We start from the raw sequence: 19,831 nt of genomic DNA, 5'->3' as shown, positions 1-19,831 counted from the left end.
TGAAACTACAAGATGTTTATAAAAAATTATAGAAATTATATATATTCTTACATGTAATGTCCTTTGTCAGCACTGGTTGAGATGGCTCACTGGGTTTTCCAAACCCAGCTTTGTTCTCAGCGGTTACACGGAACTCGTACTCAACTCCTTCCAGAAGGCCTGACACTTTGTAACGTAGATCAGAGATGGACTTCTTTGAAGCTCTAACCCATGTCATACCTCTCCTCTCCTTTCTCTCAACACTATACCCTTTAATATCACATCCACCATCCACAACTGGTCTTTTCCAGGAGATAGTTACAGCGGTTCTGCTGACAGTATCAATTTCTGGTTTTGATGGTGGTCCAGGGGGTCCTGATAAAAATAACATTATATATGTTATATTCCAGGCTATTATCAAAATGAAAGAAACATACAGTATATAAAAACAAACTTACCATAGCTGTCAACCATTTTGACTGGACCAGACTGGGTAGCATCACCTGTGCCATATTGATTGACTGCTGAAACACGGAAGATATATTCATTGCCTTTAATCAACTTGCAGGCCACAAAGCGGCAATCCATTATATTTTCAGCAAGGTTTGTCCAAAGTAGGCGGCTGGTTTCTCTCTTTTCAAGGATATATGATTTAATAGCACTGCCTCCATCCTCTTCTGGTGGTAACCATGTCAGTGTGCATTTTTCAGCAGAAACACTGCTGGCCTCAATAGGACCAGGTGGACCAGGGACATCTAGGACTTTTACTTTTACTTTTTCTTCCTTTATACCAAATGGGTTGCTGGCAGTAATTGTATACTCTCCAGTGTTCTTTATGCTGGCATATTTAATTGATAAAGTTGAAGTTGTGGGAGTGCTGGTTATCTGGACAACATCTGATTGCTTGAATTCTCTTCCGTCCTTAGACCACACCGCTGTAGGTGGCGGTTTGCCAAGGATACTTGATGCAGAAATCACAATTGTTTCTCCAGCCCTGACAGTGACACCGTCCTTCATTTCAGGGTCAATTGTAATAGTTGGTGGCTCTGTAAAAAGGTAAGATGCTAGTATAGGTTTTGGGTTTCAACATATTCTATTACTTTTATTAATCATGTATAAGTTCTATAAATCAAACTCAGTTAAAACCTACCATATTCATCTTTGCAGACAAGGGTGTCAGTTTGCTCTGAGGGAGCACTAATGGCACCAGCTGCATTCTTTGCCCTGATTCTAAAATCATACATGCAGCCTTCTTGCAAATCTGTGACAGTGAAAGCACAACTCTGGATATTGACATGGTTGGCCTTTGTCCAGACCTTTCCTGGATGCTCTAGTTTTTCAACGATATAGCCAGTCAGTCTGTGACCTCCATCGTATTTAGGCGCAGTCCAAATGAGTGTCACACTATTCCTTGTAATGCTTATTACATCAGGTTTGCCAGGAGGATCTACAAAACAGGTAATTAGATGTACTGTATAATTAAATAATTATGTGTTATTACATTGAAAAAAAGGACAAAAAAAATTACCAATTGGATCAAGAGCAACGAAGGCTTCTGTTGGTTTGCTTGGTTTTCCTAGCCCGGCCACATTTATAGCCATAACTCTAAATTCATACTCTAGACCCTCAACTAAACCAGTCACTCTACACTCCTTCACCCTTAGAGGTGTCTTGCTGGCTCTCTTCCATAATAAACTGTTCCTGTCTTTGAATTCCACATGGTATCCTAAAATCAAAATATAAAACATAGTGAATATTTATACATAATAAAGAACAGACATACAATAAACACATTTGAAGAAAAAAAAAAAACCTGTAATAGGAGAGCCTCCAGTATCCTTTGGATCTGACCATGACACAATAGCAGACTCATGGCGTATAGCCAAGACTTGTGGTGGATTTGGAGCCTCTGGTGCATCTTTTAAAAAAGAAACATAAATTAACAGAATTTTGTACATACTGTTTCTCACCTACCTGCAACACTTTGTGTGAAGATTTTAAAATACTTATTAATACTTACTGAATGGATGCTTAGCCACCACTGGATCGGATCTCAGGAAGTCTCCAACACCATATTTATTTTCGGCACATACTCTGAATAGGTACTCTGCTCCATCATGGAGTCTAGTGACTCTCATGGTGTTTTTCTGAATGGCTGAAGCAACAGTGACCCACTTGTTACTTGTGGAATGCCTCTTCTCTACGATGTAGTTGGAAATTTCTGATCCACCGTCATCCTTGGGTGGTTCCCATTCCAAAGTTATTCCATCAGCTGTAATTTCATCAAATTTGATAGGCGCTGTGCAAATGCCAGGTTTTCCAACTACCTTGATGTCTATGTTGCACTCCTTGGTTCCTGCACTGTTTTTCAAAAAGAGGCAGTACTTCTTAGCATCAGTTCTTTGACAGTCACGGATCAGCAAGGTTGTGTTTGCTGCGGTGGCATCGAAAGAGACTCTTCCACTATCACCCAAAGCAACATCACCCTTCTTCCACATGACTGTTGGAGCAGGAATGCCAGAAATTGGGATAGTGAGGCGGACCGTGGTTCCCTCCTTTGCCACATGGCAAGAGTCTGGCAAGCCCTTAAGGTCACAGTCTGGTGGAACTGCAAAATAAATGTTCAAATATAAATAAAAATATATTGGAAAATGTTGTCCCAATACCAACAATGTTGTTTAAAATAATAAAAGTGGTTTGTGTTGTATAATATGATAAATATGCTAAAACACATACCAATTTGATCCTTAGCCACCAGAGTCAGTTCAGTGGTGGGTCCTTCAGCAGACTCATTGAAAGCCTTAACTCTAAAAGCGTATTCTTTTCCTTCTTGTAAGTCAGGTACTGTGTACTGAAGGTGTTTGGCCTTCATAAGCTGTTTCCATTTGTCTTCACCTTCGCTGATTTCTAGTGCATATGCAACAATATGGCTTCCACCATCACTGATGGGCTTCTTCCAAACAAGAGTGCAAGCATTCTTGGTGACCAGTGAAGGTTTGAAGTCTGTAACTGGTCCCGGTTGTTCTGCAGTAGAACATTATAAGGGTTTGATTTTATTGTGTCAATTTATTTTACATAATTACATTACATTATTAAATAAGATCAATTAAGTATAAAATTGCATTAACTCCAACCTGAGGCTTTAACTGGTCCAGGTGTCTCACAGCCTTCACCAATGCCATATACATTTTCAGCTGATACTCTGAAACAGTAAGCTTTTCCAGCTTCAAGGTTAGTAATTCTGAAAGATGTTTTGGAGCACTCAGGGGCCACACAGGTCCATGCTTTTCGTTCTGCCAGACGTTTTTCCACAACATAGCTTTTCACTGGACTTCCACCATCAATTAATGGAGGATGCCAAGTGATCCATGCATGATTTCTTGATGTTTCTTTTACAAGCAGGTTAAGTGGTGGTCCAGGTGTATCTAGATATGATTGAATACATAGTATAAAGTGAACTTTATAACTTATATAGCAAATATTTTATGTATGACAAAGCTATTTTTAAGTTAAAATGATATGACAAAAAAAATAAATCTTTAAAGTAATACCTAAGACTTTGAGAACGATGGTATAGGATTTGGATCCACTGCTGTTTTCAAGTGTTAAAACATATTTTCCAGCATCATATCTGTCAATATTTTCACAGTATACAAAAGTATCCCATTCAGTTGTGTTGATCATAAGACCTTGCCTCTCCTTCAGATTGGCATTGACCTTGCTCCAGGTCACCTTTGGTGCAGGTCGGCCTCTAATTGGCACATAGAGTCTCAAGGTGACTCCAGCACGTAGTACAAGAGCCTTTCTAAGGTCTGCATCAAGGTCTGCCTCAGGAGCAACTGCACAAAAAAAAAAAAAAAAAATATATATATATATATATATACTCACAAGAATATAAATATAGAATACTTAATTATCACACAAAACAGGCATTTTACATACTTAAAATGTCTTGTGCCATATGTTTCCCAGGAACTTCACTTGGTTCACTAAATCCAATCTTATTTACTGCAGTCACACGGAATTGATACTCTGTTTTGTCAAGGAGCCCACTGACAAGGAACTTTGTGTTCTGAAGATTTTTTGGCATATTGCACTTTAACCATTCCTCTGAATCTGCCCTTTTGACCTCAACCAGGTAGCCCAAAATTTCACATCCTCCATCATAGGCAGGCTTGGTCCAGGATAGACTCACTGAGCTGTGTGTAGAGTCGACAACCTTGGGGAAAGCAGGTGGCCCTGGAGGGTCTATAGTAATATAGTTTAATTAAGGTTAATTAAAGTGTCTCGAAACAATATAAAATCTAATTTAAGGGAAAAATAGGTTGCAAAAAATACTTACATAGTGGATCCAATGCAAGAGCAGCTTGAGATGGATCACTTGGCTTGCCAAGACCGGCCTTATTAAGAGCAGTAACTCTGAATTCATACTCTGAACCCTCAGTGAGACCTCCTGCTTTAATGGTTCTATCAATTACAGGTTTTCTGTTAATTTTAGACCAAGTGAGTTCTTGAATTTCACGTTTTTCCACCATGTATCCAAGGATTGGTGATTTGCCATCATTAGCAGGAACCTTCCAGCTCACAGTCATGTGGTCTTTGGTAATATTAGTAATAACAGGTGGGTCACAGGGTCCAGGGACATCTGTTTTTTTTTTGAAGAAAAAAAAAATGGATGTCTAATACATTTACACTGTGATTATTTAGGGTAACAAAAAATTTTAGATACTTACCATATGGATTTTTAGCAACCACAGAGGAAGTGACAATTGGGTCACCAACACCATACTTGTTTTCAGCACTGACACGGAACTCATATTCATGACCCTCAATCAGTTTCTCTACTGAGCAGTTTGTAATCTGGCCATTAATGTTGGAAGTAACCTGAGCCCAGTTAGCTCTGCTTGTTTCACGTTTATCCACAATGTAGTTGGTTATTTCAGCACCACCATCAGAAAGTGGTGGCTCCCACTGCAGCTTGATCCGATCAGCAAAGACCTGGCTGATCTTTACTGATGCTGGAGGACCAGGTTTATCTGTAAAATCAAGAAGAGAATAAAATTTAAATTCCACTGGAAACTGCTGATTATATCGACACTAAATATAAATCACACTATTACACTATATCATATATACCAGTAAAATGTTTCGTCACATTTGACTGGTAATGTATATCTGATAATGTATATATACCACTAATTCAGATTTTTACTGTAAAACAATGCTGATGGCATTCAACATATGTAATAATCTTCTTTGACCAGTTGATGTTGAGATGCCAGGGGTAGCTCAGTGGTTAAGGCATTGGACTACGGTTCGGAAGATCCCAGGTTCAAACCCCACAACCACCAAGTTGCCGCTGTTGGGCCCTTGAGCAAGGCCCTTAACCCTCAACTGCTCAGATGTATAATGAGATAAAAATGTAAGTCGCTTTGGATAAGAGTGTCTGCCAAATGCCTAAATGTAAATGTCATTTGGGCTACCAGGAAGATGTGTCTGCTACTTTTGCTCTAAATCTGAGGTGCTTTTAATTGATGATTTCTAAAGCTCGTAACTGTAAATGAGCTTATTCTCTGCTGTACAGGTAAGTTTTGGTCTTGCTTTTTTGGGATGGTCTTCATGAAAGCCAGTTTTATCACGGTGCTTAATGGGTTTTATATACTTGATTATACTGTTTGCACACAAGGTGTTGCTAAACTTTGTGTATAACAACAAACATTACCTAATTTCACATCAAATTTCATTGAAATCTCCAGTATTGTTCTAGTATGAAGAAACTTAATCACTAAGCAAAAATATTTTGTAGAAGGTATGCACAAACTTTTGACTAATTCACCTGCCGGTGTTGTGGCTGATCAGTGTGTGTGTGTGTGTGTGTGTTATAAGGTGTAAATGGGCTATATACATAACTAATGCATAACTGATGACTACTTACCCAGGACTTTCAGCTTTATGTTGCCAGACTTAGTGCCACTAGGGTTCTCAGCAACAATAGTATACTCTCCAGACTCCTTTCTTGTCACAGAGAACAGCTCTAAGAGGAAGATGTGTCTCTTCTGAGACATCTTAATGCCATCAGCAGGTGACAATTGTACACCACCTCTCTTCCATGTAACTTTTGGTAATGGTTTTCCAAAGACCTCAGCATAAAGGCAAACATTTGCTCCAGCTTTGACAGTGATAAGGTTCTTCATTTCAAGACTTATTTCAACCCTGGGTGGAACTAATACGTGAAACAGAAAAGAAAACCACAATTTAAATATTAATATAGCATCTAGAATTATTAAATCTAAATAATTTAAGTGAAACTTGAGTTACCATGCTCTGCAATGACTGTAACTTCATCAGACTCTTCTGAAGGGTCACTGATGTTAATTGCTGTCTTTGCAATAATTCTGAACCTGTATTGCGCTCCCTCTTCAAGTCCAGTGACAGTGTATTCCTCTTTTGGCACATTTTGACTGCTTGCATTCATTCGTATCCACTTATCACCAGGAAGTTTCAAAGACTCAACAAAATAACCAATAAGTTTGCTACCACCATCATGTTTTGGGCGGTTCCAAACAAGTGAAACTGAATTTTTTGTTATGTCAAGAACCTCTGGTTTTCCAGGTGGGTCTGTAAAAAAGAAAATTAATAAAATATTAAATTAAATATTAATACAAGAGAATGTTTTTATTAAATATCTTCTTTAACACATACCAACTGGGGTCCTTGCTGTAATGATGTCAGTAGGTTTGCTTGGTTTGCTTTGTCCTGCCTTATTCACAGCAGATACTCTGAATATGTATTCTAGTCCGTCAATAAGGCCATAGCAAGAGTATTCAGTTGGACGAACAAGTGTCTCATTTGCCCTGACCCATAGTAGGCTGTTTTTCTCTTTACGTTCAATCACATATCCTATAATAGGACTACCACCATCATTCACTGGTATCTCCCAAGACAAAACAACAAAGTCCTTGTTGATTTTATTGACACAGCAGTTTCTTGGTTCACTGGGTGGATCTGAAATAACACATTGTAAATTACATTTTCAAATAAATCGGACCTGTATTAATTAATGAATCCCATAAAATATATGTTTTTTTTCTTGACAGCTTATGTAATTTTTTTTTATCTAATTAAGTAAAAAAAGTGTGTGTTTTTTGGCCTAGATGTGCAGTACACCTTAGCATATGTATTACATCTCTCTAAAGATGCCTGCCAACAGCCTATAATATACATCATGTTTAGTTTATTTCCTACAGGTTGTATCAGTGTTAAATCATGCTCTAATGGAAGTTGGTTTGGTCCACACCCAAATGCAGCTACTGTATACATCTACCTCAAGTGGACTTCCCTAAAAGTTAGAGCTAAAAGACAAAATATTTCTTAGTTGAAAGCATTTTTTAATTAATTTTTTTTTTATTATTATAATAAAAGACCTACCAAATGGATATCTGGCAATTATTTTTTCAGAGTAGATGGGCTCTGAAATTCCAAAGCGATTTTCAGCACGCACTCGGAAACCGTATTCCTTGCCAGGGGTAAGTTTTACTACTCGACAACTGGTCTTGGTACAGGAGGCTACAGCAGGGACCCAGTCACCTCTGCTCACGTCACATTTTTCAACAATATAATTAGTAATGTTGCTTCCCCCATCCTCAGTTGGCGAGTTCCATGCAAGCGTACAGGCATCAATGTCCCTCTCAAGGATTTCCAGGGGACCCTCTGGGGGACCAGGAATATCTAAAGAAAAAAAGAATTATTAAGCATAACAAGTGAATAACTTTTAGGCAGGACAAGACATTTATAATGGTATTGTAATATCATTAACAATGGCATTGTTGTTTTCTACTAGTAACTTACCCATGATAATAATTCTAAGGATTTGGTTGACCTTAGAAATGTTGTTTTCAGCGCTAAGACTGTAATAACCGCTGTCCTTCCTTGAAGCATCCTTAATCATCAGTATGGATGAACACATTGTTTTTTGCACAAAAAGACGATCAGAAGTGACCACATCATCACTTCCTCTTTTCCACGTAGTGACTGGAACAGGTTTACCAGATACAAATGCTTCAACTTTCAGTTTTGTTCCTGCCTTTGCTGTGACTACATCAGGCATGATAATCTTCGGTGGCACTGAAACAGAAATACAAAAATGTATTAATATATAAATGTTAATTGGACAAAATAATGTTTATGTATAATGCAACATTTATGAATTTATATATACAGTATCTCTCTCTGTGTCTGTATGTATAAATGAATGCCTGCATGCTGTTTGTATAAAATATATTTGAAATATACTTACTCAGCTGCTCTTTGACTTCAAAAATCCCTTCAGCCTCTCTTGGCAAACTGCATCCTATAGCGTTTCTTGCAGCAACCCTGAATTTGTACTTTGTGTTTTCTTTTAGACCAACAACAACAATGCTTAAGTCTTTAACAACTGAGTATGATGTCCATTTGTCCTCAGGTTGACCTGCCACCTGATAATCAACTATGTATCCATTAATCTTAGATCCCCCATCTCTCAATGGTTTTAACCATCCAAGTGTTGCAGTGTTCCTTGAAATCTCCAAGACATCCATTTTTTTGGGTGGATCTGGTTCACCTTTAAGTAAAAGTTAGTAAACATAATTAATTACATGCATTATTATACCAATAGGAACTATCTGTCTTTATCCATATATTTTGTAGTATATAACTTACTCATGGGATCTACAGCTAAATATGATTTTGGTGAGTCTTTTGGCACCCCAATACCATATTTGTTGACTGCCATGACCCTGAAGTAGTATTCGGTTCCTGGTGTTAGGTTTGTGATTTTAAAGCTTGTTTTCTTTAAGTCATTGGTGCAATTCGTCCATGTCTTCCTATCTACTTCACGCTTCTCAACAATGTAGTTGAGGATAGGACTGCCACCATCATTTTCTGGAGGTGACCAGGAGAGTTGGCAAGATGTCTTTGTTACATTGGTTGCTTCCAGATCACCAACAGGTCCAGGAGTATCTGTTTACAATATTATGTTATTGTGATATTGTTAGAACCAATTATTTCTTTTTCTTCTTCTTAAAAAAATTATTTATCCTCTATTTTGTTCTTTAATTTTATAATGAATATTTCAGTTATTTATCAATACATAACAGTTTATGTATAAATTCTTCACTTACTTTTAACTATATACTAAATATTAAGTGTTATTTAACATACCCAAGACCTTAACACGGACAAAAACAGCTTTTTCTCCTGAAGCATTTGAAAGTGTCAGCGAGTATCTTCCAGAGTCTTCACGTGTGCTCTCAGGAATAACAAGGAAAGTCATTGTATCAATTTGGTCCACATGACCTCTCCGGACAACATTGTCGATACCAATGCGTTTCCAGGTCACTTTGGGTGATGGTCTTCCTCTGATTGTAGCAAATAGTCTGATGGGACAGCCTGCCCTTACACTGAGTCCCTTTCTCAAGCTGGCATCAAGATCAATCTCTGGCATTTCTGCAGGACAATAAATAAATTTAATTTAAAAAATAAAGTAATTTAGGTGTAATGGTATAATGCATATATAGTGTTCACATAAATTGAGGTAGATATATGTCCTACCATGAATCTCTTTTGGTGTCACAGCATCTTTAAGTTTTGCTGGGCGACCAATTCCAACTTGATTTTGTGCAAACACACGGAATTCATATTGCTTCCTCTCATCCAAATTGAGCATTGTGAATTCAGTGAGAACAAGCTGCCCACTAGTATTGCATTTTAACCAGCCTTCTTCTGGATTTCGCTCTTCATCTCCTTCCATTTCAATCTTTTCTCTCATTTCAACCAAATATCCAATGATTGGAGCACCACCGTCATACACCGGCTTGAACCACCCAAGTGTAATTGAAGTCTTTGTACTGTCCACCACTTTCAGACCGCCAGGAGGACCAGGAGGCTCTGAAATAGTAAAAAAAAAAAAATATATATATATATATATATAAATATATAAAATAACAATAATATAAAATAATATAAAAAATAATAAAATTATTTATATATATATATATATATATATATATATATATATATATATATATATATTAGCTCTTTAAGAATGACAAAAAGTCACATATACAGTACTATACTTGTAAAATAAAAATAAATATATACCAATTGGATCCTTAGCAGCAGTTGGTCTCGAGGGTTTGCTTGGTTCTCCCAATCCAACCTCATTTTCAGCTTTAACACGATATTGATATTCATGATTAGGAATCAAGTTGGTTACTTTCATGCGTCTCTCAGAGATGGGACTTTTTGTAACTGGTACCCATCGTACAGCACGTTTCTCCTTTCTTTCTAGAATGTAGCCGGTTATGGATTTTCCACCATCATTTGCAGGAGGAGCCCATATTACAGTCATCTCATCCTTGCCAATTTTGGTGACTTCTGGTGGATCAGGTGGCCCAGGTCTGCTGTACTGTGTTTTGGCAATAACAGGCTTGCTCTCCATCGGAGGACCTGTTCCCATTTTGTTTTCAGCTCTGACCCTAAATATGTACTCATTACCTTCCACAAGGCGAGTCACATTACAATAGTTAGTGACTAAGTTATCAGAATAAGTAGACCAAACCATTCTTCTAGTTTCACACTTTTCTAGAATATAGCTATCAACTTCACAACCACCATCATCCTCTGGAGGATCCCACACAACTTTGCATTTGTCTGTGGATACACCAGTGACCCTGACATCTCTGACAGGTCCTGGTATGTCCAAAACACTTATACTTGCATATGCAGTGAAACTTCCAGCCGAATTTGTGGCAGTGATTACATATTTTCCAGTGTCAGATCGCTTGGCTTTAGTCATAAGGAATTTTGAATAATCTGATCCAGTGTCAATGCTGATTCTTGGGTTATCTTCTGTAGCCTTGTCCTTCACCCATTTTACCTCAGGTTGTGGCTTTCCTCTGAGGGCTGCCTCAAGCCTGACTGATTCACCAGCTTTTACCACTATTGTACCAGCAAATTTGAGGTCAAGAACTGGTTTTTGAATGTCTTCTTTAACAAGAACATCAGATGTCTTCACCCAGTTGCTTTTTCCACCATCATTTGTTGCCTGGACTCTAAATTGATATGTTTGGTTCTCAGTACATTTGTCTGCCATGAAGAATGTGTCTTTGATTATGGCATCATGTAAGCTTTCCCACTTCTCAGCATCCTTTGGCTTCTTTTCCAAAATGTAGCCTAAATTAGGACTGCCACCATCGTAATCTGGTCTTCGCCATCTCAGGAAAACATAGTTCTTGCCAATATCAGCTACATGGAAATTCTCTGGTTCACCAGGTTTCTGAAGTGGATCAATCGCAAGTATAGGTACCTTGGTTTCTGTTGCTTGTCCAGGGCCACACTTGTTCTCTGCAGATACACGGAAGAAATATTCATGATTTTCCAGGAGTTTCGCTTTTACTTTGCGGTTGGTGCAGTCAGCAGAGATCATTGACCAAGTTGTGCTGCTTGGCTCCCGACACTCAACAATGTAGTTTGTAATCTCAGTCCCTCCATTGTCTTCGGGAGCATCCCAGTTTACCATGCAAGAATTTTTGGTCACATATGTCAATTTAAGATTCCTACAGGGTCCAGGTCTGTCCAGTACAGTTACAATGATGGTAGCTGAGGCTTCTCCAACATCATTCACAGCCTTAAGTACATACTTTCCATGATCTTTTCTGGTTGCTTCCTTGATTCGCATATGTACTACAGGAAAGTTATTTGTGAGAGTAGTACGTTTATCTTTTTCCAAAACGGTTTCTCCTCTGGTCCAAATAACCTTAGGATCTGGTCTTGCCTTCACATACCCAGTAATATTAATATTGTGTCCTACACGCACAGTCACATGTGTACGACATGTGACATCCATCTCAATCTCTGGAGGAATGAGAATATCTTGAGCAATAACTGATTCTGGGATTTCTCTTGTCTCTCCATCTCCAATAATGTTGACAGCTCGAATACGGAACCTGTATTCTGTGCCTTCAATTAGTCCCTTGACTCTATATGCACATTGTTTAATTAAATCATCTGTATTGACTTTATCCCATTCACCACCAGCTTTTTGCCATTCAACAACATATCCCAGGATTGGGCTACCTCCATCCCTTGTAGGCTTTATCCAGACTAAGTCAGCATAAGTGCAACTATAATCTTTAACTTTAGGATTGACTGGAGGTCCAGGAACTGTAATTGGCCTGCAGGGTTTGGCTGGGTCTGAGATAGGTGATGGTCCGCTAAATCCAGCACTATTTTCAGCAAATACTCTAAACTCATATTCATTACCCTCAAAAAGTCCAAGCACTCTAAATCTGAGGTCTTTGCATGGTATCTTATTTACTCGAATCCATTTTCCTCCTTTATGCCTACGCTCAATAATGTAACCAGTAATAGGACTGCCACCATCATACAATGGCATTGTCCAACCAAGAGTAAGTGCATCCTCAGAAATGTCAGATGCAACAGGTTTTCCAGGATGGCCAGGGGCCTCAAACTGGTGCTTTGCCACAGTCGGTGCACTTTCAAGTGGTGCACCAATTCCCATTTTGTTTTCTGCACGAATTCTTATAACATATTCAACACCACTCTGTAAACGAGAAATCTTAAGCCGTGTTGCTGTACTGCCAGAGCTAACACCTCCCCAGGTTTCTTTATTAGATTCCTTCTTTTCAACAATATAATTCATGACAGGACTTCCACCATCATCTTTGGGAGGACGCCACTCAATGACCATGGAATCTGGAGTTACTTCAAGAATGTTAACTGGCCCTATGGGTGCAGCTGGAACATCAAGTACTGTGACATTCAGTGAAAGAGTCTTACTTCCTGCAGGATTAGATACTGTGAGAATATAGTTTCCTGTATGATTTCTTGTGCATTCAGCAATGCTCAGAACAGTTGAAAAATTGTCTGTGTCAATCTTGGTATTTCCTCCACTTTTAATTTCTTCACCATCAATGGCCCATTTTGCAGTTGGAACTGGAATGCCTCTCATGATTGCAGGTAGTCTGATAGTGCTTCCTGCCTTGACAATAATTCCATCAATTAGTTTTGCATCAACCTCAACAATTGGTGGCACTGCAGAGAGAAAAAAAACAACATTTTTCAGAAGTGTAAAATAACTATTAATATTATTATAAGAACATTGAGAAAAGTAATTACCAAGTTTTTCCTGGCAGAGCACTGGAACAGTGGTGTCTGGTCTGCTAAGACCAACTGCATTCTCTGCCTTCACACGGAATCTATAGGTCTTTCCCTCCTCAAGCCCTGTCACATGGCATTCTGGGATGCTCACAGTCTTGAATACATTCCAGTCTCTTTCACCCTCCTCCTGATATTCAACCAAGAAGCCTGTGATGTCACTTCCTCCTGTGCGATCAGGCCAGTTCCACACAAGCCACACCTCTGTTTTGTCAACATCTACATGATGCAGGTCCCTTGGTGGACCAGGTGGAACTAGAGGACAAAAATGTGTAATAATTTACATTACAGTTGGCTTTAGCTCATGATCATGCAAAAGATATTGTTTGCTCATACTTACACAGTGGGTTCATTGCCTTCACAGGTTTAGTTGTCCCAACATATTCACTTCTGCCAAACTGATTTTCAGCAGCCACACGGAACATGTATGAAGTGCCTTCCATCAAATGTTTGGCTGTAATACTTCGTTTTTTAGATGTTGCGCAAACTGGCACCCACTGTGCAGAAGCAACATCCTTCTTCTCCACCACAAAGTTTGTAATGCGTACCCCACCACTATCTTCTGGATCTTTCCAGGAGAGTTGAGCTGAGTCACTTCTAACATCAGATACTCTCAGATTCTGAACTGGGCCAGGTTTGTCTAGCAGAACACCAAAAGAATTGCCATTTTAACAAAAAAGTTAACTTTAGATTATTTATTCATCCAACATATATTTATTCATCCAACATATATAGCATATCTATATATGTATATCAGTATCTATCATCTATCTATCTATCTATTTATCTATCTATAATATTTATTTATTGATACAGTATGTATATCAAGAGGGAGAGAGGGGATAAAGTTTTTATTTATTTATTTATTTGTGCTGCACCTTTCTGCTATTATTACTGATAAAATAATTACCTAAAACAAGCACAGTGCATGTTGCTGTCTTGGATCCAGCTGGGTTTTCTACAGTAAGTGTATAGTCTCCACAATCCCCTCTGTTGCAGTAGCGCATCTCAAGCTTGGATTTTACTACAGATGTCTCAATTTCTGCTCTTGGAGGAACATCTACATCATTTTTCTTCCATGTCACTTTTGGTAAAGGCATTCCCTTAATTCCAGCAACAATTTTTATATGAGTTCCTGCCATGGCTTTAAGCTCACGAGGCATGCCCATATCCAGCAGAAGCTCTGGAGGCTCTGCATAAGGAAAAAAATATTTTTTACATGTTTAGTATTTCACACACTTTACTCTCACATTCACTGTGTAATTGTAAACAAGAGGTTTTTGTCTAACCAAGTCTGTCCTCTGTTCGAACAGGCTCAGGAACATTTGCAGGATCCGATTCCCCAGCTGCATTCACTGCCTTCACTCTAAACCGGTACAACAGTCCTTCTTTGAGGCTGACTATTTTGAATGTTGTTTCTGGGCAGGACTCAGGAGTCTGATTAACCTGTATCCATTCTTCCTCTCCAGCTTTTTGGTATTCAAGCAGGTAGCCCAAGATTTTTCCTCTGCCACAATCCTTTGGTGGTTCCCAAGATAGTGTTACAGAATTCTTTGTTTTGTCAATTGCCATTGGTTTTTCTGGTGGGCTTGGAGGCACTGTATAGAAAGGAACATTTTATGGTTTATATGTCATATATTAACCAACCTTAAATTTAAGAGAAATATCCTACCCACATACCAATGGGATCTTTAGCAAAGACTGGCTTTGACGGTGGGCTGGGATCACCAACACCAATAACATTCTCTGCCTTAACACGGAACTCATATTCACATCCTTTAAGAAGATCTGGAACCCAGTATTCTGTTGTAGGCAAGATGCGTTCAGTTCCAGCAGGAACCCATCTGTTTGACATTGTTTCTCTCTTCTCAACAATGTAGTTTGTGATTGGTTTTCCACCATCAGCTGGTGGTTCCCAGGTAATCAGAGCTGTGTCTTTGTAGACTTCTTTTACCACTGGCTGTTTAGGAGCATCAGGCACCTCTGTTTTGGCAGAACAAATGTATGTTAGTAAAATTAACAAGTCAAAGTATGTGAAAACTATGAGGGGAAAATCTACTTACTGAAAACATCCCTTGCTTTTGTCTCAGCAGACAGCAATGGGTCACTTATTCCATGAATGTTCTGAGCACAGATTCTAATAATGTACTCTCTGCCCTCAATTAGTTTGGGAACTTTACATGTTGTTCTAGTGCAGGATTCTGTCACAGGCATCCAAAGATCCCTGTTGCTATCTCTTTTTTCAACAATGTAATTAGATACAGCACATCCACCATCGTCCAGTGGTGGTTTCCAAGAGATGACCATGTGATCCCTAAAGATTTCTTCAAAGACAACAGGGCCTTCTGGAGGCTGTGGTCGATCTGAAAATATTTATACGTGTATAAATTACTTACAGTTCAAGAAAAAAACATGCACACAATGCAGGATAGACAGAAAAATAAATTACAATATGAAATATAAATTAAAATGAAGATCCCAAAACATACCAACAACAATAACAGTGCAAATGCCCTTCTGTATGCCAGTTGAGTTCTCTACGATTACAGTGTATTTAGCACTGTGATCACGTTTAGCCTTATCAATAGACAAGCATAAGGTCCTCCTAGTGCTGGTAAGCATAATCTCATCATTTGCTTGAAGTTCCTCATCATTTCTTAACCATTTAACTGTTGGTGTTGGTTTCCCTGTATAACGACCTTGGAGAGTGCATGGCTTCCCAACACGAATTATAACTGTGTCATGGAACTCCAGATCAAGGGTAGGTGGCTCTAAAATTGAATTATTAAAAAGTATTGTTAATTTCTTTACTTTACAACTGCAATGTAACTATTTTTTATATTCACATTGATTGATGCTAACTTACCAAGCTCATCCTTGCATGTAATAGGCTTAGTGCAGAATGATGGCTTGCCTTGGCCAATTTGATTAACAGCACTGACACGGAATTCATATGAAGAGCCCTCTTTCAGACCCTCATGAACAAATTTACGATCCATTAGCTTGTTGTCAGTTGCAACACGGGTAAAATTGTCTTTGCCTATTTGACGGACTTCAAGAACATAGCTTGTCACTTCTGCACCACCATCATACTTTGGAGGTCTCCATGCTAAGCTAACTGAATCCTTCATGACAGCTGTTACCTCCAGATCCTCTGGGCGTTCAGGGACAGCTTTTAAAAAATAATAAAGCAAATATGTGAAAAACAATGTAAGCCTTGATGGATTTTTATTTATACAGTAAGTATTTAATCACAAAAATTAACTTACAAATAGGATCTTTAATGAGAACTTCTGATGCTGTCTCAATAAATGGGCCCCTTCCAATTATATTTTCAGCAGCAATTCTAAAGAAGTAGGCTTTGCCATCAATAAGACCCTGAACCACTGCATTATGTCTGGTCACAGTGTATGTTACTGATGTCCAGCCTCTGCGGTCAGCTTCTCTTTTTTCTATTATGTAATTCGTGATGGCCGAGCCACCGTCATCCTCAGGTGAATTCCATGTTAGCTTGCAAGAGTCATTAGTCAGATTTATGCCAGAGAAAGGCTGACCAACAGGTCCAGGAACATCTTTAAAAAAATAATAATAATAATAATTACTTTGAGCCGAAACAATAATTTAACATAATTTCTTATTGTTTGGAACTGCATACTCACCGAGCACTTCCACCATTATTGCCTTCGTCCTTTCTCCTCCTTCATTTTTGGCAGTTAGGGTGTAAATACCTTGTTGATTTCTTTTGCAATTTTTAATTACCAAAGAAGAGCTGATAGCAGTAGTCTCAACAACAGCCTCTTTAGGCATCATACCATCATCTTTGTTCCAAATAATTTCAGGGGCAGGTTTGCCAGATACATAAGCAATAATACGGATTACCCCACCAGCGTGAACAGTGATCTTCTCCTTTACAGTTGCATCCAAGTCCACTTCAGGGGGAACTAAAGAAAATAGTATGTTTGAAACTTAATTTTTTTCATCATACAGTTCTATAATGATATCCCAGATAAAATACTGAGTGTAAAATCAGATTTAATACATTAGTACTGTAACAGAAGCATAAATTAAAAAACATGATGTAATAATAAAATGTAGTCAGTTAGGTCTATTTTAGTTCAGAAATAGAGAATCAGACATGTGACGCTACTGTGCTAGCATGCAAGACTATTTCTTTTCATCATATTGTTTAATTGCTGAAATTCTTATTAATAGTATTAATTTGCTCTTACTTGTTCTGTCCTTGACCTCAATTACTTCTGTGACTTCACCAGGTTCACCAACTCCTGCAGCATTCACTGCTCTTACTCTGAATCTGTAAAGTCCAAGCTCTTTGAGTCCAGGAACAACAAACTTAGTGCCTCTTATCTCCTTGTCTTTAGCCTACAAAGAAACAAACACAATTTTACGAAATTGAAACTTTTTAAATCATTATATTTATTAGAAATATTAAGTATGAATATTTTTTATGAATATTTTATGCACAAATTATGCATTTAAGTACCTTCTCCCATTCCTCCTTTCCTTCTTCTTTGTATTCAACAAAGTATCCTGTGATCTTTGATCCACCATCAATCAGTGGAGGAATCCATTCAAGATCTACAGTTGACTTAGTACAGTCGGTTACCTTTGGCAACGGGGGCCCTGGAGGAGCTGTAAATATATAAATATATATTTTTTATTCATAAGAATATGATTTTGTGGACAACTATCAAAAATCGTTATTAATATAGAATGTTAAACATACCAATTGGATCTCTAGAAACAACAGGGTCTGAAGGTAGACTTGGAAGTCCACATCCAGCAGCATTAATGGCAATAACGCGAAACTGGTAGGTAGCTCCTTCCAAAAGACCAGTCACAACATGTGAAACACTAAGAGGCCTGATTCTAATGGGGTTACGGTTTACTTTAGTCCAACGTTTTGATGTAGATTCCTTCTTTTCCAGCCAATAGCCAGTAACTGGAGATCCACCATCATATTCTGGCTCCTCCCATTCAACAGTCATGGATTCAAGAGTGACTTCTGAGACAGTTGGCTTGTTACATTGACCAGGGACAGCTGTTGTAGATGAGTGCATTAGAATATCATTACATCAAACAGTACATTTAACACAACACTAAAAACAAACAATTAACCATTAATTTGTACAGTGATAAAAAATAAAACACAATAATAGGACAACAAGCAACAAAAAATCCCAATTCAGCTTGCTTTACTGATGTGCTAACAAAAAAAATGCAAAATCTGCACAGATAAAATTTAAATACATTTAAAAACATTTGTTGTGTTTAAAACATATTGCAGCATTTAGGCTATATATTGTTGAGACATGCCCACAAGGGAATAACTACAAATAAGATGAGCAACTTCTCACTTATTTTGTGAACTTAAGGTCATTTAACAAAAGACTGTTTAAGCGCATAGTAAATATGACATCAAGGTGCACAAAACTAATGTACTTACTGAATAGATTTCTTGCTTTCTCAGGATCGCTATAGAGTGGTGGTCCAACACCATATTTGTTCTGAGCCATAATACGGAACTCATATTCGTGTCCTTCTGTTAGTCTCTGGACTGTATATGCACATTCTTTAGGGTCACTAGTTACATGCACCCATGATTTCCTGTTGTCTTCACGTTTCTCAAGGACATAGTTTGTGATTTTGGAACCACCATCATCTGTGGGTGGCATCCAGGAGAGTCCCATCCTTTCAGCAAAAACCTCCCCAATTTTAACTGGTCCAATTGGTGGCCCAGGTCGTCCTACAGATAAACAAAATTATAGTTTGGTCGAATCATTTACATAAATCAGTATTTTAAATAAACTAGTATGTTAAAGTGATATATAAAGTAAATTGTATAATGTATAATTTGTTTAATAAAATGCACATACCTAAAACAGTAAGTTTTATATCCTTGGATGCCTTGCCAAGGCTGTTAGTAGCTGTAAGTGTATAAATTCCACTGTCATCTCTCTTGGATTGTTGAATTATCAGACTGCATTTATCATCAGAGACAAGTTTATTGATGTGCTGATCATAATGTATATCAAACTTTTCATCAGGCTTATCCAATGTAGCTTTCTGCCAAACGAGTGATGGGAACGGACAGCCCTGGATCCTAGCAAGTATGTTGATATCAAATGTTTCTGCACTTTCCAAAGATTCTCTAAGCTCGATAGTTGGAGCACCTGAAACAATAATTATGATGAGGAGCTTATTTAACTTGAACACAGCTGACTAGCCAGTTACATAATCAACACCATATACTCACATGTCTGGTCCTTGATAATTATTGGTCCAACTGTAACAGAGGGTCTACTTGGACCAGCTTCATTCACCGCTTTGACACGGAACTCATATTCACCACCTTCTTTAAGGTCTTCAACAATAAAGGTTGTCTCTTCAACATCCCTTTTATTGCACTGTTTCCATGTTTCCTTTTGTGGAGCACTGGTGTCCCAGCTTAGCCTCTCAATAATGTAATGGGTTACTGGTGCACCACCATTATTTTTGGGAGGCATCCAAGTTAGTGTCACTGTGTCCTTGGTAACAAGGTTTATCTTGACCTTAGTTGGAGGATCAGGAGGATCTTTAAAAAGAAAAAAAGAAAAAAAAGAACAAGATACAATATTAC

The 19,831-nt window shown here is 38.1% G+C and overlaps 1 protein-coding gene across 1 annotated transcript in view; it reads right to left on the bottom strand.

The window, feature by feature from the left end:
- The window catches only part of ttn.2 (titin, tandem duplicate 2), a 178,002-nt gene that overhangs the window by 43,896 nt on the left and 114,275 nt on the right, over positions 1 to 19,831 (bottom strand). The window contains exons 158-195 of the mRNA XM_053495993.1: positions 19,469 to 19,786; positions 19,089 to 19,385; positions 18,659 to 18,958; positions 17,939 to 18,253; positions 17,696 to 17,844; positions 17,424 to 17,574; positions 16,854 to 17,135; positions 16,464 to 16,766; positions 16,061 to 16,366; positions 15,684 to 15,965; positions 15,258 to 15,557; positions 14,875 to 15,177; positions 14,484 to 14,792; positions 14,105 to 14,386; positions 13,535 to 13,834; positions 13,156 to 13,449; positions 10,117 to 13,071; positions 9,568 to 9,903; positions 9,178 to 9,462; positions 8,677 to 8,976; positions 8,276 to 8,578; positions 7,828 to 8,103; positions 7,408 to 7,707; positions 6,682 to 6,984; positions 6,298 to 6,597; positions 5,915 to 6,202; positions 4,713 to 5,015; positions 4,322 to 4,624; positions 3,922 to 4,227; positions 3,531 to 3,818; positions 3,114 to 3,404; positions 2,716 to 3,003; positions 2,000 to 2,587; positions 1,793 to 1,897; positions 1,508 to 1,705; positions 1,130 to 1,426; positions 438 to 1,025; positions 52 to 354 (exon numbers count right to left, since the gene is read on the bottom strand). Coding sequence (XP_053351968.1) covers positions 52 to 354; positions 438 to 1,025; positions 1,130 to 1,426; positions 1,508 to 1,705; positions 1,793 to 1,897; positions 2,000 to 2,587; positions 2,716 to 3,003; positions 3,114 to 3,404; positions 3,531 to 3,818; positions 3,922 to 4,227; positions 4,322 to 4,624; positions 4,713 to 5,015; positions 5,915 to 6,202; positions 6,298 to 6,597; positions 6,682 to 6,984; positions 7,408 to 7,707; positions 7,828 to 8,103; positions 8,276 to 8,578; positions 8,677 to 8,976; positions 9,178 to 9,462; positions 9,568 to 9,903; positions 10,117 to 13,071; positions 13,156 to 13,449; positions 13,535 to 13,834; positions 14,105 to 14,386; positions 14,484 to 14,792; positions 14,875 to 15,177; positions 15,258 to 15,557; positions 15,684 to 15,965; positions 16,061 to 16,366; positions 16,464 to 16,766; positions 16,854 to 17,135; positions 17,424 to 17,574; positions 17,696 to 17,844; positions 17,939 to 18,253; positions 18,659 to 18,958; positions 19,089 to 19,385; positions 19,469 to 19,786 — 13,995 coding nt within the window. The remainder of the gene's footprint in view (positions 1 to 51; positions 355 to 437; positions 1,026 to 1,129; positions 1,427 to 1,507; positions 1,706 to 1,792; positions 1,898 to 1,999; positions 2,588 to 2,715; positions 3,004 to 3,113; positions 3,405 to 3,530; positions 3,819 to 3,921; positions 4,228 to 4,321; positions 4,625 to 4,712; positions 5,016 to 5,914; positions 6,203 to 6,297; positions 6,598 to 6,681; positions 6,985 to 7,407; positions 7,708 to 7,827; positions 8,104 to 8,275; positions 8,579 to 8,676; positions 8,977 to 9,177; positions 9,463 to 9,567; positions 9,904 to 10,116; positions 13,072 to 13,155; positions 13,450 to 13,534; positions 13,835 to 14,104; positions 14,387 to 14,483; positions 14,793 to 14,874; positions 15,178 to 15,257; positions 15,558 to 15,683; positions 15,966 to 16,060; positions 16,367 to 16,463; positions 16,767 to 16,853; positions 17,136 to 17,423; positions 17,575 to 17,695; positions 17,845 to 17,938; positions 18,254 to 18,658; positions 18,959 to 19,088; positions 19,386 to 19,468; positions 19,787 to 19,831) is intronic.

Source organism: Clarias gariepinus, chromosome 5, assembly GCF_024256425.1.
Source record: "Clarias gariepinus isolate MV-2021 ecotype Netherlands chromosome 5, CGAR_prim_01v2, whole genome shotgun sequence".
NCBI lineage: Eukaryota > Metazoa > Chordata > Actinopteri > Siluriformes > Clariidae > Clarias > Clarias gariepinus.
Note: the sequence above shows the minus strand (reverse complement) of the source record. Positions and strands in the feature narration are given on the sequence as shown.